The 25,546-nt window shown below is 38.9% G+C and overlaps 1 protein-coding gene and 1 pseudogene across 1 annotated transcript in view; both read right to left on the reverse strand.

Moving 5' to 3' along the window:
* Positions 1–25,546, reverse strand: part of DPYD (dihydropyrimidine dehydrogenase) — a 594,355-nt gene that overhangs the window by 272,204 nt on the left and 296,605 nt on the right. The window contains exons 11-12 of the mRNA XM_060773944.2: positions 21,893–22,103; positions 4,866–5,050 (exon numbers count right to left, since the gene is read on the reverse strand). Of these exons, the coding sequence (XP_060629927.2) occupies positions 4,866–5,050; positions 21,893–22,103 (396 nt within the window). The remainder of the gene's footprint in view (positions 1–4,865; positions 5,051–21,892; positions 22,104–25,546) is intronic.
* LOC137097033 (U2 spliceosomal RNA) lies at positions 9,384–9,544 on the reverse strand (annotated as a pseudogene).

A 25,546-nucleotide genomic window follows, 5' to 3' on the forward strand; every position in this document is an offset into this window, starting at 1 on the left:
TCTGGGACAAAAGTAACTTATTTCAGACTATTTTCTTCTTAAACTGTAAAAATAAAAATGGTGAAATGAAATTCCAGAGCCAACAGAAAAATCCAAAACCTAAGCTAAAAGGCTTTTTTTTTTTTAATTAGGACTGATTTTTATCAGATGAGACATATGACGGTATTTGTTTAGGGAATAAACTATCTAGCCCTTTCTCAAATATCAATCCTATTGATCAGTGAAATATTCAACTGGTGGTCATTGGTAATATTTTCCAGAAATAACCTATGTTTTTTGTACTGCCATATAGCAAATATATCCTAACAGCACATCATAAACTAAAATCATAATGTGAAAACTTGAAGATGGCTGGATGATCATAATCCTGCATACTCAAGAGTGTTACGCTTTGCTTTCTGTATGCATATATATGTATGTGTTTGTGAATGCCTATAATATATTATCATAGAGGCTTCAATAGTCAGAGCAATATAGAGGAAAGTTGCACATGTAGATGTGGAAAAAAAGATTAAGAGCAATACAAGAAGAAAATGCTTTGAAGCCTTGACCTGCCTCTAAATTACAACTGTCCTCAAATAATGCTGTTTCCAATGGCTCAAATTGTAAGTGGTCCAAATACTGGTGAAGCAATAGCCAAATTATAGTAATTGCCACCACGGCAACCAGATTTTACTGAGATCGCACACCCAAATAAATGCCTCGTGGCTACCCATTCATCTAGCAGCTGGAAAGATGACACTTGACATTTGGAAACTTTCCTGTGAAGATTGCTGCAAGGCTTTTCCCATTAGCTTCATGGTGAGATGGTAAGGTCGAATAAGCTCCCTCAAAGCCTGCAAAGGGTAACAGAAACACTCTAATATTAAGCCTGCTTGATCTAAAATTCCAAGTGACAAGCTATGAATTGTCGGATTTCCTCCAGTGCTTCTAGTATATTCCAATTTCAGTGGAACCATGTGCTTTATTGTGCGGATCCAGGTCCAGCAAAGCATTTATCAAAGAAAAAGTGGTGTACTTAGAATCAAGTGGCTGATTCATCCCACATTTAGCAGAGGCATTTGCTATATGTTTGCCAGGGTAGCCACCATCAAATGTGAAGATGTGTCCCAAGCAAATTCTATAAGTCAGATATGCAATTCTGTCACTCGTCCTGCAAAATACTTCAAAAAGAGACTGCAGCACATGGAAAAACTAATCTCCTCGGAGTAAGATTTGGGTAAGAGAATGAAATATTCAACATAAAAGTAAGGTTTGCTTGAGTAGCTTCAGTCTTTGTGGTTACAATGGCTGACTCCAGACTTTGCAATTATCATAATGTGTGGGGAACTGTTTAGTATTCCTCTTAAACAGGCTTACTGGGATCAATTCCAGCTTCTGAGTGCTGACTGACAATGTAGATCCTATGTTTAAAACTGTTCCTCCTATGAAGTCAGTGGGATGAGGTTAGGGAGATACTGGGCAGAATCCTGTATTTGGATATATATTTAAAGATGCTTGATACATTCAGTTCAAGGTTGCTGAAACAAAGTTCAAATGCAGCACTATTGTGCCAGTCTCAGAGAGTATCACAGAAGACTTATTGATGTCTCATATCTACTAAGCAGAATGAAATGTTTCCATTTGTAGATGATGGCATTTGGAGTTACAGTCAGCTGAAGCAATGCCTTGGTGTTATTAGCTGACGAGGGCAAGTAAACCAAAGCTGAACCTAGCCAGTCCAGACATCCTGTAGGCTGGGGCCTACTCATGTTTAGGAATTTAGTTAAACAATCTACCCATTTGGGAATTGTATTCATCCTCAACAAACAGGTGCACAGCATGTAAATCATCTGTCCAATTCTGTCTCTGTAGGCTAGCTGAATGTCACGTCTGTGAGTGCTTGTGGCCAGCTTCATTAGGCCTGCCAACTGCAACCTTACAATAGATATATTTTCAATGAGGTATTGCAATATTCTTTGCATAGGACTGTTTCTTTAGAAGACATGGAGCTTGCTGCTAGATTATGGTAGCAGCCATTGTAACATTTCCTTGGCACCATCAAATAGAAGTAGAAAGATGGCAGGGATGTGATTCTTCATTATTTTTCTTATCAAATGAAGTTAACAAGTAATTTTCACATGTTTTCCCACTGCAAGCAAGTCTTTGAAAATTGCATTTTCAATGCCTATTTGCAACTAAAGACGTACAACCACATCACATTGGGAGGGGAAAGCATGGGTAACCATCCCTTTAAGAGTAGAAAATTGCCTCCAATCCCATTTTGGGTTCTGCCTGACAATCACACACTAGTCCCTTCCATACAGGTACATAAAATCCACATTGAACTGGATTAAATGGCAGTGTGGACTCAGATAATCCAGTTCAAAGAAGATACTGTGGATTATCTGCCTTGATATTCTGGGGACCCTGTCACACAGCCCTATATCCCAGAATATCAAGGCAGCAAATCCCACATTATCTGCATATGGACTCAGATAACCCAGTTCAAAGCAGATATTGAGGGATTTTCTGCCTTGATATTCTGGGATATAGGACTGTGTGGAAAGGCCCTGTGCTATATAGCAGCGTGGAAGGGCTCTCACACTCAAATGTGAAAACTTAGGAGCAGGTAATACATTCATCTTATATTCATCACAAGGTCAGTATTACCCTTTTTTAATCAAGAGAAACAACGACATCCAAAAACCAAGAGATCCCTTGCCCTGCCCAAAGCTCCCTACATTAAAAAAGACTGATACCAGTTTAAAATCACGACTTAAAAATGGAAAAAAATGCTCTGCCCCAAATTCCAAAAAGCCAGTGTTCGGGTTAAAATCATGGCTTTCCATGGAGCTGGGGGTGGTGACGGCCGACAGGGAGCTCTGGCGTGGGCTGGTCCACATGGTCACGAAGAGTCAGAAGTGACTGAATGAACAAACAACAACAAACCATTACTCTGAGTGTGCTTTTAGGGTCTCTATCCCGCTGGAAGGTGAATTTCTGCCTCATTCCTTGGTCCCTTGTAGTCTGAAATAGGTTAGACCCATCTTTCCTTCAATCCTGACCAATTTCCCAGTTCTGCCAGTGAAAAGCAGTTCCACATGATGCTGCTACCAACATGCTTCACCATGGGAACTGTGTTTTCAGTCAGTGAGTGTGCCTGGCTTTGTACCATATATAACATCTTATGACAGAACCAAAAATGTACATTTTTGGCCATATCAGACCAAAGAACATTTTGCTACAAGATTGCTGTGCCTCCAAAAGCACCTTTTGAAAACTTCAAATGGGTTTTAATATGAATCTCTTTCAGGTTGTCTTCTTGCCACTTTTTCATAAACCATTTGCTACAGATAGAGTTATGGTTAAGTCATTTCTGGGGTTAAATATCATTTCTTTTCATTTGGAACAGTTAATATGATTTCAGGACCACTTTTTAGACCTGTACCGAGTAGAAGAAAAAGTAAGCATGCTTTTCTCTTCCAATCATTAATACTGTGCTCACAATATCCTAATATCATTTTTCTGTGTTGTTCCTTTTCCACTTACATAGTAGAAAACGTAAGATTAAACAACCTTCCTTCCTTCTTTTTGTATCAATGGCCTTCTTTTTATGATAACTTTCCACAAACAGACTTTTGACTTGTTCATCACCACAGGACATATTATTCAAGGTAGCAAAACATGCACAGAGCAAGCCATACAAGCCTCTCAGCGCCAGCCAAGAAATTGTTCCTTCACTGACATGAGCATGTTCCTTATACATTTTTTATTTGTATTACATTTCTACACGAGGGTCCATCAGGAAGAACCCTCTTGTGTTATTCCTGGGGTCTCTTGTCTGACTCCTTCTTTTATCTACAGATAGCCTGTTTTCTTTGCTCTGGTGCCCTTGTTTTCCCATTTATATTTTAGAAAGTGCTGGCATGGTCACAGCCCCCACAAAATAATTTCTGCCTCCGGTGACAAATGTTTAAAGTATTCTTTTTAAAAAGAACAAATATTCCATGCTGTTCAGTGCTGTGCTCTGTTTTTAATATTTATTAGGTGTTTTCTTCCAATTACCTATCTGAGGTGTATTATGCAGTGCATTATGCATTAAGTTGTGTCCCCTTTGGGTAGAAATTAGAATTTATGAGTAAAAGTTGTTTTTACAGAAAAAAAGACTACATTCAAACCACCAAATATATAAAGACACATAGCATCTATTTTAAACTTAGCAATAACTTGATCCCCCTGTAATAATAATAATAATAACAATAAAGTGGTGGTGGTAGTAGTAGTAGTAGTAGTAGTAGTAGTAGTAGTTTATTTTTATACCCCGACTCCATCTCCCCGAAGGGACTTGGGGCGTCTTACAAAGGGACAAGCCCAGAGAGCACAGAGTTAAAAGCATAACGCAACAAGATAAAATCAAAACAAAACCAAATAAAAACATATCATAAAAACAATACCATGCAGAGCAATAAAAGTGCTGAGTTCAGAGGGCTCTGAGTTTGTGCAAAATTTCTAGATAGAGCGAAGGGAAAGTGCAAAATTCAGTAAGGCAGGGCTGGGAAGATAACGTCCTTGGAAATTAAAATGTGAGGATTGTAGAGCGGAGGGCCATGCTAGAGTGCCGGAACTTAGGGAACATTGGGCCAATTCTTTGGAATGCCTAGTCAAAGTTTAGTTTTACTAGGCAGTTCCTAGTTTTTAATAGTCTTTCTCTGGCCATTAAAATCCTAAATACTCTGCTGTCAGGCCTCATTCACCTTTCTAAACATAGGATCCTCTTATGTTTGCACTGTTCTTTGATTACAGTCAGGTTATTCATGAAGGATTATCCTGGCAAGTGAAGTAAATCAAGGTGAAGTCAGAAAAAACTATTTTGAAAAACTAACCTGTATGTATTTGTGCATGTACCAGGAAGCTTGTTTTCCATCATTCACTGATTCTACTGTGGTGTTGGCAAGTCCACTAATGTCACCTCCTGCAAAAATCCACGGCTCACTTGTTTGCATGGTCTCTGGATCAACTTCAGGAAGACCCCATTTGTTAAACTTGAGTGGAGTCAGAGCTTCTTTTACTGTATTGAAAGACAAGAAGCATGTGGTGGGTGAAAATTAGGATAAAGCAGAAGACAGATTAGCAGCTGGTTACTGAAACAGCACTTGAAGCAAAGCTAGGCACTTGCAGGACTGAGCTGCAAATTTCCAGTTTTAGATAATTAGTTTTAGATAATTAAGTATTTTACCATGATGGTGTATTTATTTTTTAAATAATTTTGTACTATATATTCTTTTAATTGTATTTTGTTTGAATTTCATACTGTGAACCATCTTGGGTCCCAGGTAAATAAATAAGGAGGCAATTGCCACTTAGGGTGAATACACTGTAGATTTAATGCAGTTTGACACCACTTTAACTACCATAGCTCAATGTTATGGAGCTGTGGGATTTGGTGGGACACCAGTCCTCATTGTAAAACAACAACACCCATGATTCCATATCACTGAACTATAGCAGTAAAAGTGGTGTCAAACTGCATTCATTTTATAGCATAGAATGAAGTCAGACTTGGCCACGGTAATTCACGTTCTTGTTACATCCTGAATAGATTATTACAACATACTCTACATGGGGTTGCCTTTGAAGACTGTTCGGAAGCTTCAAGTAGCCCATATTGGTGTACAGCAGTGGTTTCCAACCTGTGGTCCATGGAGCACCAGTGGTCGCAAGAACTAAAATATGGTCTGCAGCCTCACCATTACTACACCATTGCAATGAGAACGACTGGTCTCACAAAACCCTCTTATAGTGCCAAGACTTATTAAATATGGTTTTCTGTGGGCGAGCAGATGGCAACTATCAGATATATTCTGTATCACAAACTAGGGCTGATGTGGTCCAATGCAATTTTCTGAATCAGCACTCCAAATAACCAAATCGAATTTAAAGTTGACCAAAAACTGATTTGTAACCCTTCTGGTACTAATGTTGAAGAGTGGTCCCTGGTCAAAGTGGTCCCTGGTCAAAAAAAGGTTGGGAACCACTGGCGTACAGGGAGCACACAACTCTCCTGTTACCTCAGCTCCACTGACTGCCAGTCTGCTACCAAGTACAATTCAAAGTGCTGACTTTAGCCTATAAAGCCATAAACATTTCAGGCCCAGCTTATCTGTCTAAACCTATCTCCTCCTATGAACCATCTCAGAGATTAAGATCATCTGAGGAAGCCCTGTGCTTAGTCCCACCTCCCTGACAGATGCTGTTGGTGGAAACGAGTGACAGGACTTTCTGAGGGGTGGCTGGTCAGTTGTGGAACTCTCCCAGTGACATCAGATGAGCCCCCTTCCTCCTGACCTTTAGGAGAAAACTAAAAATATGGATGTGGGACCAAGCTTTTGGTTAATCTATGTGTGCAATAAGGGAATGTGGAATGATGCAATGATAACTGGAATGGTCTCGACTACGATATTGGATTATGTGTTTTTAATAATGTTAATGTTGAAATGTTTCAGTGGTTGTTTAATGTATACGTTTTATCTGGCAGATATGTGTATGACATCAAATTGTGCTTTGATGTGGGCTGCTCTGAGTCCCCTTCGGGGTGAGAAGGGTGGGATATAAATATGGCAAATAAATAACAATAAATAAATAACTCTCAGGTTGTACCTTCAGGTACTGAGGGGAGAAAAAGTAACATTGGCTCCCATGAAACTACTACACTGACTTTCATGAGTTTAAATCCTAGGAAGAAAACTGCATCCCTCCACTTTGAAACAGAAATGGGTTCTATGTAGAGAAAATGCTAAAGGGATGGTATAAAGACAAATGAGTCTTGTTTAAGAAAGGAAATAGAGGCGAAAATAAAAAAAAATAAAGAAGTATTTCTTGACTTGTGAAGTCAAATTGAGTTTGACCTTTCCTTATGATGCTTCATCAAAAATGATACCATATTCATCCCTCAGATCTTACCTGTTGATCACTACAACAATGGTCACAGGCTTTATGCAAAGTTTTCCTTCCTCTTTGCTGCCTTGATCACTGATTTAGGAGCATGCAGACATTTGAAGCATAAAAACTGTGTCTGCCAGAGGACCAAAATCCATAATACAGATATTAAATGGCCCAGAGGACTACATTTCCCAATGTCCCGATCTACTGCAAAATCAGTACTTCAGCTGCTTGTGGAGAGGTGCCATAAAGCCATCCTGCACAACATTCTAATTATCAAGACATGAAGGGTGACTTAGGACTTGGATGCCACGGCCATTGGGAGAAACTGTTTGGGACTTGCAGTATTGCTACAGTTGGCACTAGGAATACAATACTTTGAATATCGAAAGAGGCCTCAAGGAAAAAACAGTCCTGCAGTTCAGGTTCCAGGTTCTAGTTTATGGTGATGACATTTGGGACAAAACTCAGAGACAGAACCTGAAAGTAATGCTATATAAGGAATATCACAGTTTCTAATGTAGACTTGTGCTGAGCCCCATTTCGCTACCTCTTGGTCAGTTGTGGATGTCACACTGAGGTGAACATAGGGAGAAAGTGTTTTGTATGACAAGCTAGAGTCTTATAGGAGTAGGGTCTTTTTAACTCTTACAATTAATTATTCTGATTGTTTTTAAGAACAAAGAGAGTTAAAATTTAACTTTTTTGGAATACTATGAAAAATGACTGAAATAAATTAATTTTAAAAAGTAATTTTCCAAAATCAAGGTTGAGAAGACACTCTTTGATCTCAGATATTACAGTGATTTGACCCAATACACACATGATGGATATTGTAAACATAAAATGAGACGCAATTCTTTCAAAAGTTTCGAGAACACAAAACAGCACACCTCTGTGTCAGATCTTATTTTTCTCCCAGGCTTTGAGATGCCCCATTACAATATACATTTCTTTCTCCCCAAAAATATTTGTATCTTTTTATAGCAACTTTAGCATGAAGTGAATTGTCACAACAATCACTTTCTTCAACACATCATGTAGACTGTGACTTAGTTCTCACAAATAACAGAAGAGGTGCTAAACCTATATTCAGACTGTTGCAGTTCAAACTGCAGGTAAGGGGATAACATGATAGAATGCTGTTCTGTACAGAAACATCCCTGAAATACATAAAAACCTACCTTCATTAAAACTGTGCAAAATATGTACATTATGCTCGGCTACTGGTTGGTGTATGATGAATAATGTTTTTAATTATGTTTTTATGATGCGGTATGTGTATTTTATTGTGTTATCTTTTAACTCTATCTGGTTAGGCCTGGTCCCGATGTAAGCCACCCCAAGTCCCTCTGAGGAGATGGTGAAGGGATACAAAAAATAAAGTTGTTGATATTATTATCATTATTATTTACTAGGGCTGGGCGGTTTCGTTTCGCTAATTCGTAATTCGTTAAAAATTCGTTATTTTTTTTATAACGAAGCGATAACGAACCATTCTGGAGCAACTTAAAAACGAAACGAATTTTTAAATTCATTTCGTAAATGCTTCGGATTAGTTATGTATTCGTTTCATTATTGGTTTGAGGTCGTTTCGTTATTATTTCCGCATGTCTGGGGCAAGTTTTATAGTTTTTTTTGTTTAATTAGTGAAAAAAATTATAATATCACACCAACAGTCAACAACAGAGGGAGAGGGAAGCTTCAGAAGTTCCCCCTGTCCCATTTGGAGGTTTTTTAGCGTATTGCGCGGTCGCGTCCGCCATTAACGAATCGATTCGTTATTGTTTTGTATTTGTTTCGTTAATGTTTTGTAATTTTTTTTAACATTTATGAAATTTCGTAAATATCGAACTTTTTAAAAGAAAAATTTTGGAATTCTTTTAAATATCGAAACGCAAAAAACCCCAAAAAACAAATTGATTTTAGAAACAAATTTTTCCGTTGTTACCCAGGCCTATTATTTACATTAAGAACAACATGTATCAAAATTAATATCTATGCATGAAGGAGAGATCTTGCAATGTGACAAGATCTTAGACAGGATAAGAATGCTGGTAGCTTTGTAATAAATGCAATAGAAACAAAGCTGACTGAGTTTCATATCATCAGGCTAACTGTAACAGAGTAGGGGAAAAATCTAAATCTGATTGAGAGGTTGGCTTCAGATTCTACCGCTGTTAGCCCCAGCTTCTGCCAATCTAGCAGTCTGAAAACATGCAAATGTAGATCAATTGGTACCGCTCCAGTGGGAAGGTAACGGCACTCCATGCAGTCATGCTAACCACATGACCTTAGAGGTGTTTACGGACAATGCCGGCTCTTCAGCTTAGAAATGGAGATGAGCACCAACTCTCAGAGTTGGGCATGATTAGACTTAATGTCAGGGGGAAACCTTTAGCTTTACCTAAACTTGTTTTTTAAAATTTTTAATTGAAATGTTTATTTAATTATATATTGTTTTAAGGTACTAAATTATTGACTATGCTGTAAGTCACCTTGAGTCCCCTTTGGGGTCGAGAAAGGCGGGATATAAATATAGTAAATAAATAAATTTTTCAGAGGGAGTAGTAATGATAAAGAGGTACTACACTTGATCTTAGCCAAAAGGCCGAGAAGCGACATTGCTGCACAAAATGATCTAATGAACATAGCGCAAGCTAGAGCCACTCCATACCTGGCCAAATTTAAATGTAATGTGGGCATGGAACCTTACCTCTCTTTTATACTTCCACTCTATCTTAGAAAAGTTTTTACCCGGGCTAGATTTGAGCAGCTCGACATTAAGTCCAAGTTGGGACGACATCAGAATATCCCCTACACGAGGAGAACCTGTGGGTGCCGTGAGGTAGATGCAGAAGTGGAGGACTCAGAACATTTTTTCTTAAAATGTCCCTACTACAACAGGATCCGGTCTTACTACCTAGAGCCTCTGCTGGAGAACCATACTTATTCAGAAAATAAGGAGAAATTGCGCATCCTTCTTCAGGGTTCAGATAAAAACTCTATTTTAAAATTGACCCTTTTTACCCAAAAAGCGCTGGCCATCCGTGAGAAGATGGAAGCAGAGAGAGGCGACCTTGCTGCCATCAACAACACGCAAACTTAAAAACTTAATATGGACACGCCACTAGTTTTACCTACCCATGCCCCCCACCCTAACCCTATTTTAAGGAATTAATCAAGTTTTAATCTTGTAGTTGCTCAATTATTTGGGAGTGGGTCGACAGGCCAGTAGGCCATGATGCCTTGTGTTCATATGTGGTTTTACTGTATGTGTATGTTTTGTATGTTTTGCATGTTTTGATATGGTCAAAATTGACTAATCAATAAAGAATTGTTGTTGATAAAGAGGTGAATAGAGAGAAAGAGAGAGAGAAAACATTGCCTCCTTCATCTCCTTAGAGAAAGAGTAGCTTATTTGCAATGACCAAACAAGCACTAAAAACTAAGAAATAGAATCAGTAAACAATAAGACTTAGATATAAAGATAGGCAATAAGACTAAAGATTATTCATTTGTTCTCTATGGAAAAATAACCTTAATGTCAAAATAATATCATTTACTTTCTTATGGCTATACATTCAGAATAACATGTTTTTTTTTTTGTTTCAAATCGCAGGTCCCTTGTATTGTCCCATTATAATGAAAGCAATGGAAGGGGGGTTGCTTTCACATGTCTTGGTACCTTATATCAAAATGAATGATATCTATAGGTATTACTGCATCATAGCACCCAGGTTCTCACCCTCTTGCTAAGTTTTTTTTTTTTTTTTTTTTTTTGGTAGCATCGCTTGGGGACATAGCACACACAGATGCAGATTGCTAAGGTCAATTAAACTGATGTAGCTGTGCTGTCATATATGTAAAAGAGAAACCTGCTAGCGTATTTCTCAGTTGTCACAAAACAGTGTCAAAGATGAGTTCTGCATTTTTTTAAAAAAAGAGATGAGCACAGGCAGCTGTGTTTTGCCTTGGGAAACCCTCAGCAAAGGCAAAACTATAATTATAGGAAGGAATTGGATTTTCATAATTTTCCAATATCCATTTTCACATCAATGGGTGAAAAAATAGAATAGGTTTTTATTTTTTGTAGCAGCAGAAGGTCAGACAAGTGAAGTGAGGGAGTTTCACATAACAATTTAATGCAAAATTGGGGGCGATGGAAACTTTTGGGGGTGATGGGAACTAAGAACGATAAGTGAGCCTATTCTAGTCACAATACTGATTCATAATGTTATTCACTGCCAAGGGGTTTTGTTGTTGTATTGCTGACCAAAGGCTCTTTATGGGCTCATCTACATGCCCTTGAAAATCTGAGGCCAGACTGGAGTATTTCTACTCCAGAACAGTTCTGGATTCTAGGAACTGTTTACATCCCCTCCCCCTGCCAATATGGCAGCAGAAGTCCAGACTGTCCAGTCAAGACTCAGTTCAGTCCCACTGGACACTCACCCTTACTGGGCAATCCTTTGTCACTGTAGCATCCCTCTTTCTTTTCCCTGGTCATGTGGGTGCCTTTGTTTATGGCAGCAAAGTTTCCCAGCAATACCTAGGAGCTTTCTAGTGCTCTGTGGTCAGCTGCCATGGTGGCAAAGAGCAGCCCAAGTTCCAGCCCTCTTCCACTGCATCACAGAGTGCAGGGAAAAGTGGGTGACTGCACTGGTCTGTATAGACAGTGGACCAGTTCTAATTAAAACTGGCTCAGCTATCCACCCACCCTGGGATGCAGAGCTTAGCTACTGTATACCCGAGATCAAAGACTAGAGACCTCGGTACACTCCTTCCAGCCCCGTAGCCAGGATTTTGATTTGGGGGGGGGCTGAGTTTGATTCGGGGGGTTGAGTCTGAGTGAAAGAGGGTCTACCCTAGCAAACCTTTTGTATTGTTACCCCAATATCCCCATGCATATGGGATATATTGAATATGGTGATCAGATCATGATATTAATAAACATAGCAGTTTAAATAATGCACCAGTAAGGCCTTCTCGTGGACCATCATGAGAATTTCGGGGGGGGGGGGGCTGAAGCCCCCAAAGCCCCCCCCCCCCCCCAGCTACATGCCTGACTCCTTCTATACCTGGGATGTCATCCTCTTCCACTGAGTGCACAGAAGGGACACACTTGGAGTGGTGAGGGAGGAAGGGGACACCGACCTAGCCAGCCAGATCAGCCGAATCAACCCTAGTGATCAATGGGGTGACAGATGTTGCAGCCAGATTGTTCTCATATCCATACAAGCTTTACCCCAGATTATAGACTGGAAGACCCTGAGTATCATCTGGATGTCCATGTTTCTGGCCAGTGTTGACAAGCTCTTCATTGCTCTAAGAAGCATAGTTTAGATATGTTATGGCGAAAATGGGGCAATAAATGCATGTTTCTTCCAAGCAAACAATATTTGAGTAGAGTTTTTACTATGTGTTTGCATAATTTCTTTAGATCATGGCTACTGCTGTGATTGAAAACCCTGAGAAAAGAACTGATTGTGAGGGGTAACAGTAGGTGGGGAAAGAACAGACATGATTTAGATTCTCATAATCTCAAAATACATTAGGAAAAAGTAATAATTAGACCCTGTATCTCATTTTTGATACAGACAACAAAGTACTATTTTGCTAAATTAATATGAATATCACATAGAGCTGCCGGTACTGATAATGCCAAGAACAAAATATTCTGAAATCCTGGATACTAAGATAAGACACTGATGACTTAGACAAAAATATCAGCAAAAGACACGGTTTTGCATGTTTTAGCAGCTAATTTTAAGCATGGAAGTACCGTGTCACTTTCAGGATCAGAAGCTATTTGTCTCCCTTAAAGTTACTCTGAGTTAAAGTTACCGAGGCTCATATAAAACAGACAAAGCATGCATTTGGATAAGTCCACTGAAATAATTTTCTAAGTGTTAAGACTAAATTTATCTTCAAGTTGGATCTAAGTCCAAGACTGCTGAATTAATTTAATATTTCTAAGGCTAAAATCCCAAGAATTCAGATCATTTTCTAGATTTCTGAATGGAGCACTTTATGGGATAACTAAACAGGAAAAGTCTAGTCAGTTCACTAACCACATTTTTGTTATGCCTTTCTTCAGATGTGACTTATGACCCTTCCAGTCAGGCCCTATATACCAGGATCTGATCCCAGGTTTTTTGCTTTAAACTTGATTATTTAAGTACACACTGCCAAATAATCTGGAATAAACAGAAAACCTGAGATCAGATCCTGGGATATAGAGCCTGTCTGGAGGGGCCCATACAAGGAATATTATATTTTGTCATAAGAGGGAAAAGAACACACTAAGTCCCCCACAAAAGAAACACACACACAAGATTCTCCCTTTACAATACACTTGCCTATGGCTGTTATTGTTACTAACCTTCAAACTTGTGTTGTTTGCAATTTATGGTTTTCTAGATTTCCATGAGTGAGCAGGGACTTAAACCCTAGTCTCCAGAGTCATAGGGCAATGCTCAAACCAGTACACCATGCTAGCTATAATACATACATTTATGCCAGAGAGACTGAAGTTCAAATTCATGATCTGAGTAGGTAGGCTTGGTATTTTCTTTTCAGGATTGTTGCAAGAAAAACATCTATGATGTTCTGACTTCCTTGAAAGAATTCACATATTAAGACCAATCAGGAGAGATGGATTTTCTCTCATACTATTTCCAGAAATAACTTTGCTGGTAAGATAAATGCCAAACAGCTGAAACAATAAAAAGGGGTGAAGGTCTGTGCTTTGACCAGAATATGAATGGCCACTGCTACTTTCCAGATCATAAATGTGAGGGTGTGTGTGTGTGGGGGTGGGGGGGCGGCGGCGGTTATTTTGTATAATTAAGGAAAAGAAAAAAAAACTTTTTATATAAGTAGTGGTTGCGAAGGAACTTACAATTGGTGGACATTTCACATTTTGAAATGTATTTTAATAGCTTTTAACTCAGTTTCATTAATTTAATATAATTCAATTTTGTTTCACAATTTAAAAAATAATCTTATTAATTAAAGTAATTAAAAGTTGGAGGAGAAAGATGAGATATAAATTATACTGATTTATATACATTATAGGTCCCTGGTGGTGCAGTGGGTTAAATTGAGCTGCAGAACCTGCTGACCAAAAGGTTGGCAGTTCGAATCCGGGAAGCGGGATGAGCTTCCACTGTTAGTCCTCGCTTCTGCCAGCCTAGCAGTTTGAAAACATGCAAAAGTGAGTGGATCAATAGGTACCACTTCTGAGGGAGGTAACGGCCCTCCATGCAGTCATGCTGGCCACATGCTGGCTCTTCGGCTTAGAAATGGAGATGAGAAACAGCCCCCCCCCCCCCCGAGTCAGACACAATTAAATTTAATGTCAGGGAAAGCTTTATTTTTACCTATATACATTATAATAAGATATATGATAGTATGCTTTCATAAATGATTAGCAGCATACATATATCTTCCTTTACAATCATTAAAGTATATTGAACTACAATGAACCACCCTAAATACAGATTCTGGTGGACCCTTATGGCTCTTCATGCTCAGTCTCACATGTCCTGTGTAATCAGAGTATTCTGGGAAGGAATGGAAGAATGGGCTCTGATGCTAAACATATAACCCTCCTGTAATCCATTGCAATGGCAACTTGAATAACAATAGGATATGAAAGGATGCCAACACGGCATATAGACAACAGCAATACAATCAGAGCAAATCATTCAGAATGGATGACAGCACACAAATGCTACCAAATAACACAAGAAAAAAATGGAAAAGATGACACTAGAGTTGAAACTGTCTATTTCTGTCAACTATACACAAATGAGAAAGCATCAACCAATTTTAGATCCCTTTGGGAAAATACCCCTCCTCCCTGTAATATTAAGATATATTGGAAAACCAGAAAATATTTTAATTAACAAAACAAATCAAATGGAAAAGATTCCTCAAATAAAGCTTTAAAAGTGACACAGTGTGTGCTTGACTGCCATGACTAATTATGTATCCATGTAATGTGTGTTCAATTTAGGCTTATTTAAATAGCAGAAATGCTCATTAGCTGCAGTATATCTGTGAAGCCTCAGTAAACAGTTTAATGGTATTTTATGTTTAACCAATTTCATAAGTTCCTGTAATTTTGGCATTCGCAGCTCATTAATGTTATTTTTGATATGCATCTAACAGGCTTGTTTCAGTGAAAGCTGGCAGTATATCCTTGAGTGCAGTTATGGAAAATATAATGATTTCTGCTTAAACTTGTGTTCAGGTTAAGTAATAACATCAACCCTGATAGAATCAATCAGTTTGATAAGAATAAAAAAAATTCACAGAAATTCACCAGAAATAAAGGAACTAAACAAATATATTGATAGTGATACAACACCCCCTCCACTTTGCAATATTCATAGATTCTGAATCTATAGATTCATTCATCCCCTAGATTAAAAATATTCCCAAAATATATTTTACCATGTCGATGTATAAAAAAGTATTCCTGGAACCAAACCCCAATGGGTACAAAAGTTATCTATATATATAAAATGTTCTGTGCATAATGAGTACCTTAAAAACATAAGAACCAATGAACGAAATCACACCAAATTTGGCAACAAAACGTCTCACAACACAAAGAGTGACCATCACTCAAAAAATATGATTTTGTCATTTGGGAGTTGTAGTTGCTGGGATTAATAGTTCACCTACAATCAAAGAGCATTCTGGACTCCACCAATGATGGAATTGAACCAAACGTGGCACACAGAACTCCCATGACCAACAGAAAATACTGGAAGGGCTTGGCGGGCATTGATCTTGAGTTTGGGAGCTGTAGTTCACCTACACCCAGAAAGCACTGTGGACTCGAACAATGATGGATCTGGACCAAACTTGGCACAAATATTCCATATGCCCAAATACGAACACAGATGGAGTTTGGGGGAAATAGACCTTGACATTTGGGAGTTGTAGTTACTAGGATGTATAGTTCGCCTACAATCAAAGAGCATTCTGAACCCCACCAATGATGGAATTGGGCCAAACATCCCACACAGAACCCCCATGACCAACAGAAAACTCTGTGTTTTCTGGTGGTCTTTGGTGACCGTTCCAACACCCCCTGGTGACCCCCCTCCCGTGGACTTGACTTCCCAGGTTGAGAAATGCTGCCTTAAGGCCATCCAGTCCAACTCCCTTCACCAGGGCAAGAAAACATAATCAAAGCCCTCTTGACAAAGGGACATCCACCCATTCACACACACAGTATCAAAGATTTGAAAGGGACCCCTAAAGAAGGACAATGATACGTTGCATGTTCCAGAGTAGGCAAACCAGACAATCTCCACATCAACACTGACAAAGAAACAGCAAGAAATACTGTTTACCCACAAGCATAAAAACATTACATATATTAGAAATCAACATTTTCTCATTACTTTATTTTTCAGATCACCGGACTGGGCCACAGCAAGGCGTGGTAGGGGACCGCTAGTATTGTATATAATGTGGAGTCCAAATTGACTGGCTTGCTTTATTTAGTGATTTAATAATTTATCAGAACAATAGTAGTATGAAATATCCCAATCTCAATTCAAAATCTGTTCTACTTTAGCACCATCTCCATGCATATCTCATACATAGCATGTAGATGTATTACACTTCTGTTGTTGTCTTGAAGTCCATGCTGAGGCCTGGCACTTTCCCCATCTCCAATGCCCCTCTAAGTCCTCTTTCCCATAAAAGCTGTGGAAACCTCCCATCCTTGTTTGTAAAAGGGTGTGGATTAGTTGGATAGATTTTTAAACATGCCTTCAACTAACTTGACTAGCTCCATGTTTGAAGCTTATGTCTTATTATATAGAAGTAAAAGAGAAGAACTGCATCTCCAGGAAAGAGGGTAAAACTTTATAATTTGGATTTTCATCAAAAGTTCGTTTTTATATAGATATATACTTAGATGTCATGTCTACAATTCAAATTAAAGAGCTGCACTGACCTCCAATCATTGGCAGCGAAGGCTGTGATATTTATGCCTATTTGCTTACTTAGCAGTACTACAGTACCTCAAAATATATATTTCCGCATCCTAAGAGGAAGTTTTGGTAATCTCTTCCCCTTTCTCCATACCGGGGGGGGGGGGGGGGGGGAATCAAACACAGCATCCTGAGCTCAATTATGGTGCCAAACTGCAGATTTATCCACAAAAGACTTATCATTGGTCTCTTAGTAAGACCATATGTGGTATCAACTCCTAGTGAAACCTGGAAAATAATGATAAGCAGGAAATCTGAGTGTAGCTATTCACAAGGGAGGAAAACTATTCTTGTGCAGCTATTGGGGAAAAGGAAAAATAATTATAGAGTGATCATGTTGTGCTTCACAGCAACTGTCTATAGCAAAACTCAGCAATGTGATTCTGGTCTTAAAATAGCCCTGTGAAGCACATCCTCTCTGTTTCAGCCATTTTAAAATTAATCCTAACAATATGTGAATGTTCTATAATTTCTAATAATATCTTTAACACTCTATATACAAAATGGCATTGCTTATTATCATATACTTACCATTTGGGTCATTACAAAGGAAGAAAATCTCCTGTAAACTGCAACATACAGTAGAGCTGATCACTTTGATGGTATAGCCCTGCATTTGTTGCTTGCAGTGACACTGAAGTGCGTTTGGTTTGGTTTGGTTTGTTTAGAAAATGAAAGCAAAGCATCAAGGTGGGAAGCAGAGCACAAGGGGGAAAGTTTGGCTTGTAAGCCTGATCTGGCTTAGAGAAACCGCCAGGCCACTTCTCTGCAAGATCAACACCTGTAGAGAACATGTGTGTGTGTGCACATGTGTAAACTCTCAGGAGATGAATGCTTTGGAATAGAAGCTCCATTCAGTGTTTAGTGGTAACAGATGGGGTTCTTGGTGTTTTTCATTCTTATCCAATCTGAGAGAAGCATAGTGCATGGATTAAGTCATTGTGTACACATGTCAACTGTGAATGTTTCACTCCTCTTCTGCCTTCTCTATGCCAGAAAGAAGAACCACAGCTGACCACTGTTATCTGGCATTTACTGCCACCAGCTGAGCTTATACCTCAGCATTTAGCCTTGGGTAAAGTACTTGCCCAACTATCCACACAAACCATGAGATGCCGGGCTGCTCTGGATTTGGGGAAATTCTGCTTTCTCAGCCAAACCAGTTTCCAAGGTGAAGTAGTAGCTGAAGATTGGCATGGTTCCTTAGGCTGAAAATATTCAGCCTGTAGGGATTTGCAGGCAGGACCCCCCGCCCCGTCCCCAAGGGCTTGTCACCATTAAGGTTCAGAATTTTAGTCTCAAGTTCATCAGTATTCATTATTTTTTGTGCAGTCTTCCAAAACAAACCAAAATAGAATTTTCACCCATGTATACTTAGCTACAGTCAAGTATAATTATTCTATGTGTGGAGAAAGCCCTTTATATATAACAAACACAATCTATCATTAACATAGTTGTGTATAGAGAGATTCAAGCTCATAATTTTAAGAATTAATTCAAAGACTAGAAAGAATGGATGACTTTGGGTTTTTTTCATATTTGGCTTTTCCCCACATCCACATTTGTTTTACTCTCAAGTTCTTTCTGTTCCGAATACTTTAAGAATAACTTTCAAAAGAAAATGATGTGACCTGTCCTGTACATATAACATTATTCTGTTTCTGCCTTACTTGGCTGGCAAAGCCTAGGTAGAAGATATTAGAATGGCACTCCTGGTTGAAGAGCTAAATAATAAGATATGAGGAAAGTTGGGCAACTTTTCCCCTAATGCAAATTCCATTTCCTTATGAACAGGTAACAGATAAAGAGAAAGAACTACATAGCTTGGTACATAAAGCAAAATTAGGAATTATATTATCTACAAGCTGCATAAAGCTCACAAGGACTTTGGTACACCCAGTACTGAAATAAATGGTTCAAATATCACAACTCCAAAAGTCTCATGAAGTGTGAATCTTCTATTTAATGTTATTCTATACAAATATTTTGGGATCCAAAGTAACATAATAGAAAGCAAAAGGAAGAGCTCTTATATAAACGATGGGCACGGACTACCTAGGTCTAGGAGCTAGGGTAGATGCAGCTCACAATTCATGTGGAGCTGCTCATGTGGAGGATAAAGATAGACACAACTCTCTGAAAAAGACCCCCAAATTAACTAATGTTAGACACTGCTATACTTCAGTTCATTCAGACTATGGGACATAGCCATAATTCAGGAGTCAGGCACATCATTTGCAAGTAAAAAGTTACAGGTTTGTGCTTGGGCGTCTTTCTGTAGGGGCCGGAAAAGCTTTAGTGTCATCAGTCTCAGTGTTAAATAGTCATGAACTAGATGACCTTGCTCTGTAGAATGCAGCTTCTTATATTATACAAATAAGGATGTGTGGAAGACAATGTTTATCCTGCAAGTGTTGCTGTCATTGGCTCTGCATTTTTAAAGACAGTTAAATTCGTTTTTTAAGCTGCTAACAAATACATAATGTAGCATCACCATCTACTATGAATACATTGCCTGTTAGGACTGAAAAGCAATTCAGTGCAGTGAAAACGTGAACAAATAAATCTCGTAAGAGACCTGCGAGGAGCAAAATGTGTCCAGAGGTACCAATTTGAGAGGAATGAGGGCATGTAGGGGAGATGAAACCATTTTAGGATGCTATAGACAAATATGATTATCCTTCAGAAGGACCTATATATCTTATGTAAAGGGAACCACAATAAATTCTCTTAAAATACATTCTAGTTGGTGCAGTTGCTGCTGTAGTTTAACCTTGAATAAATTCAAAAGCAGGTCTTAGAACTCTGTTGCAAACGTCTCTCCCACACTACTGAAATTAAAAATAGTACCCAAGACACCTTCTCAGAGTAAAACCGCAACATTAACTGCCATAAAAAGAAGTACAAATCGAACATCTTAAGTAAAATTACTAACAAGAAAATAGAATGAGGAGATAAGGTTCCACACAACATCCTCTGATATTATTGGCCCAACGCATTGCTGACTGACATGAATGATAAAATTGTTCCCTTCCTCATTACATTCCATATACAAGAACCAACTGGAATTGTGATAAGACAATACCCCCACCATATCTAAGGACTGGGGAACTTAGGAGCGACTGTTCACATGGCATCAAATTGCATTGTCCTCCGCCCTATCAACACCACTCTCTTCTATGGGTATTTTAAGTAGCTGCTTCATTCTGTCTAATGGCAGGACAAGATATACTCAGATAGTTTGAGTATAGAGGAGCCCCCAGAATGGGTATCAATTTGGCAGATTCCCAAATCCAAATTTATTTGAGCCTCAAAGGCCCAATTCTGATCAGAAAACCCAAATATGCAGCCTGACTATTCTGACATCACTACCTCCTAGTCTCTTCCTACTAACATATTTCTACTTATTAGTAGTAGCCAAAATGTCAGGTGAATACTTCCCAACAAACTTGAAACAAAAAGCAAACTTGTACTCTTTAAAAGCAAACAAATAAAAAGTCAACTAATGAAACCTTAAATTTAATCACACTGCTGGGTTCAGCACAGTTTTTGTTCTCCCGAGGGCTACAATAAAAGAGGATAAACAGAATAAGACCGCTAAATGGATTGATATTGCATTACTGTCAGGTAAGACTATGGATGCTGCTGGTGTGATCTAGTAAATCTATATTCAGCCTGCTATATATTAGCCAGGCTGCTCAAATATGCTCTTATAAGCTCTAATTAAAGTTAACTTCAGCAATCAGGTCTTCTTTACTGGTTGAAATGTTTTCCTTTTTTCCTTAAAGCCTCACTAACAAATAAATCAAAGTCATAATGCAACATACCAGCAATACTGAAACTATTACAGATGCAGAGAAAACACATGGAGGACAGAGCACTCTGCTAAATTGCATCCAAAGGCCTTCTAGTTCCTCCTTACATTGTGGATTTTTTTTTTTTTTGCAATGAATGAAAATCGAACAAAAAGCAATACACCGAGGAAGAAATGATTGGACATCCAGAACTTCTATTCGTTCAAGGACGGAGAACTCCCTTATATTCTAATTGGTGACCAACCAAGGAATAATGAGATGAATCACAGAAAGATAGGTTAATCAAGGGATACAATATTTGACCTTCAACCTATTTAACTTGTCTTGATCGTTGAAAAGAGCAAGAGGGGAAAGCAACCTGATTTATGTCCAGCTGAAGCCAGATATTAAATCTTGACAACCCCTTCAGTCTTTCCATATTCAAAATACCTAAGCCCTGAGAGAAATCTAACAATTGACTTGCTCCGTGGCCAGCCCTTTACTGGAAGATAGACCCAGGGAAATCCAACCCAAGTCCCAGGACTTTATAAATTAGAGCAAACCCCTCAGGTCATCTCCTGGAGAGACTCCTTCCCCATCTCCCAGACTCAGAACCATAAGTGGTGGTTCCAGAACACTACCCTTCACAAATAGGGTGTCAAGGTGCACACCCAACTCTTACATTTTCTTTCTACCTGCTAGTGATGGCCTATTCACAGGCACCATCCTTAACAAATCACCAAAGCCCTGAGATATAGTACAGAGAGGCAAAAATCCCCAGGTTAAGGGGATAAAATTCCTGCTCAGTTCTAAGTGACCACCCAAAACTTATACCACATTCTTTGGGTGGGTGCACTTTGAAGTGACAATCCAGAGATGGCATGGGAAGGGGCAGAAAAATCTTTAAAAGTTTCTGACTCTGCATATCATTACTTACCTCGAAAATCAGATAATTCAGAAAGAGAGAGGATGAGGAGAAATAACAAGAACAATACTAATTTCAATTATTATCTAATTAATTCAATTTCCAAGCATGTATTCAACTTGCCTTTTAGAAAAATTTCCCCTTCATTTTGGACTTACACAGAATCAAGTTTTTTCCACTTAGAAGTATTTATATTTTTCCAGATCACATTTCTTATGAATGAAAACTACCTTTCGGGTCATTCAGGATGGAACCAAAGGCACTGATCACCACATTTGCTTTCAAACGGACAACTTGATCCTGATCTTCTTTCCAGTGTCCATCTTCATCTTGCTCAGTCCGAACAAATTCCATAGCAACAATCTTCCCTCCTTTCACAATAACCTTCAAAGGAGAAAGGAAAGGCAGGAATTCACACTTTTCTTCCTTTGCAAGGTCCATCTGGAGGAGGGAGAAAATATCGTGTTAAAAGATTTCAATTAATGATTGTTGGCTGTAATCTGATTTGTAGCTTACTCTATATCTGCATCGGAATCATACGGATGGTGAGGGATGCAAATTCTAAGATCTTAAGCAGCCTGATTTATGATGAAGGATCATGGGAATTATATTTCAGCATCATCTGGAGGTCCATACCACTGTTATTTCTGCATTAGATTCCAGTATTAGAAAAAGTTATGAACAAAGTTGCAGTAATGTTTAAAAGTTTGAAAACGATTAAAAATTGGATCAAACTGTATTTTAGGGTTGGAATGAATATTTGAAAATTTTGGGGAAACTGTTAAAATGTGTTTCTTCAATATAGGCAGTCTCTTGAGTTACAAACATCCAACTTACAAATGACTCATAGTTAAGAATGGTGGTGAGACAACAGGAAGTGAGAGAGATCTACCCCTAGGAAGGGAAATTCACTCCTGAAAGAGTTATCATGGGGAAACCCATCTCCATGGAAGCTTTATTACCAATCCTTGTTTCCACAACAAGCCAAATTATCAAAATTATTTCAAAAGTGGGGTGAAATTTTCTGAACCGAGACACAGATAGCAAAACAAACACTACAGGGATGTTAACTCTTCCCTATGCTGTCCAAAGCAAAAAAAAAAAGGTTTGGCTGGAGTTACACTTAAATAATGCATGTGTTCTGACTTACATATACAGTCAACTTAAGAACAAACCATCAGACCTTATCTTGTTCATAACTTGGGGATTCCCTGTACTGGAAACTAAACAAGGGGAATCCTGGAACAAAGTAAACCTTTGTAGCTTAAGACATACCCTGTGCAAAGTGTGCACATGGTATTTTTGTATATATACAACATTATCTATGCAGGACTCTGTATTTTCCATGCAAAAAGATCTGTTTGCTGCTATATAAACATCTCACATAGATTTTTTTTCTACTGAATAGGTCCCTAGCGATGTCACTTGCTGCACAAGAAAGAATATATTTATTACTATGAAATTACTGTATTGTGGTTATGATTTTGTGTGACAAAATATTGCTTGTTCATAAAATGCTGTTTTCTGTGCAAAAATACCACATGCAATATTTGCACAGAAGAAGTGCTGAGCAACAAATAGTTTTTGCAAACTGCATGATTTTCAAAAACACTTTAAAATGATAGAAAAATTACTGAAATTATTAATTGCCTCCTTTTAGAATGAAATTACTGAAGAACTCCTATTGTCATTTTACCATCCTTTCTGCTACTAAACTCTTCCTGAACCACCAAACTCTTCCTGAATAGCAATAAGTTTAACTAGAAGCCCCTGGATATTAAGCCCCGACTGGTTTATCTTTGTCAAAGGCTTATGGTAGGCTGCCTCTTTGAAATTTATAATTGTTAGCAGTCGATGAGCTCCCTGATATGTTGCAAATATAGTAGGTATGAGCAAAACCAATGGAACATCAGCTGAAGTCTCCTTCTCCTCTAGGATTTCTCAGATGACAACTTTACTCCACCATGGAACTCGTGGAAGAAAAGATTAAAGCTATATATGGCATTTCTATGAAGGAGAAAGAAGTATTTGTATTATCTATGGAGCCACTCATGCAAGGAGGAGGCAACAGGGAATTTATACATTTGTTTTATCTCTTTGGAGGAACAAGGCATAGAGGTGTGTGCATTACTCTCAGTTGAGCAAAGAGTCTAACTTTACAGCTGCCTTGGGAGTAGTAGACAATGGCTGTTCTACCCAAGAAAACAAAAACACTGAAATACTTTTTATAAATTGAAAATAATCAAGAGAAAAATGTAGTGGCTGTTATATAATTGTCTTGTGTATACTAACAACTATGTGCAATTTGGCACTGGTAAATTTGGGACTACAGGCACTCATAGCTACAGTTCAACAGTGTTGATATCTGGGTATATGTATACTCTTTGTAATCTTCACATGCACACAAATAATAATGTATTTCTGCTGGAGAAATCCATTATTTAAACAAGAGCTTTCGAAACATTACATGTTGGTGAACACCTTTTAGACACGACACAGTAATTCAGTTTTTTTTTTATTTACTTTATTTTATATCCCACTCAAGAGACTCAGAGCAACTTTCACTAGCAAATTGGGGGGTTAAACTAAGCCCTTATAAGAGAAACAGACACATAAATAACTTGCTATGACAAAATGGGACAACAACATATCTCATGAAAACCTTTCATTTATATTTTTAAAAATATATGATTTGTAAGATGATGGCATTTCCAAGAAATTTGGGAAGAGAGAGGAAGAGAGCCTCCCTCACAGGGCCCCAGTGGGGGATCTGGTGAGTCACAACCCAGGAATGCTAGTGTTCCCGATAAGGCTAGAAGGGGAGGGGAAGTGGGCCAGTTGCAAAGCCCTCATGGATTGTGGCTGTTCCAGGAACATTATAACCCCTGAATTGGCAGACGAACTGAAGTATGAGAAAGCCGTCTTGCCAGCCCCTGTAGCATTTTCACAGCTGGATGGATCAGTGGCAGCTGGAGCCCCAGCGCGATTCGAGGTGAGGGAAGTGCAGTGCAAGATAGGGAATTGGGAAGGCGGCATAACATTTGTAGTATCCCCTATGGCAACTTATAATGTAATATTGGGGATGCCGTGGTTGAGGGAGGCAAACCCACAGATCAATTGGAGGAAGGGCAGCCTGAGCTTCCAAGACGAAGAAAAAGGGGAGTGTTGTAAGGGGGAGGGATGCACGACAGACGGGGTGCCAGAGATCCCTCCCGAATATAGAGACTTTGAGGACGTGTTTGATGAGAAGGAAGCAGATCAGCTCCCTCCCCCAAGAAGGGTCGAGGTGAAAATTGAACTCAATAAAGATGCTAAGCTGCCTAGGAGTAGGCTATACCCCATGTCGGTGAAGGAGATGGAGGAGCTGAGGAAGTACATTGATAAGAACTTAGCACGAGGGTTCATAGTACCGTCGGAATCCCCATTGGGGGCCCCAGTGCTATTTAGGCACAAAAAAGACGGCTCGTTGAGATTATGTGTGGACTATAGGGGGCTGAACGCAGTAAGCACGACCAACAATTACCCATTGCCTCTGACCAAGGACTTATTGTCGAGACTATCGGAGGCACGGGTGTTTACGAAAATCGACTAGATTGAGGCCTATCATAAGTTGCGGATATGGCCTGAGGACAGATGGAAAACGGCTTTCTCATGTGCACTAGGGCATTTGAATATTCCGTGTGTCCCTTCGGGCTAAAAGGCTCGGGAGGGGCATTTATGCAAATGATTAACGAGGTGCTGCACTCGTTACTGTACTGAGGGGTGTACTGTTTTGTGGATGATGTAATCATATTCAGCCGTGATAAGCAATCCCATATTCAATTGGTGATGGAGGTGCTCCAGAAATTGAGGGAAGCAAAGCTGTTTGCAAAGCTGCCAAAGTG

Source organism: Anolis sagrei, chromosome 4 (assembly GCF_037176765.1).
Source record: "Anolis sagrei isolate rAnoSag1 chromosome 4, rAnoSag1.mat, whole genome shotgun sequence".
Taxonomy (NCBI): Eukaryota; Metazoa; Chordata; class Lepidosauria; order Squamata; family Dactyloidae; genus Anolis; species Anolis sagrei.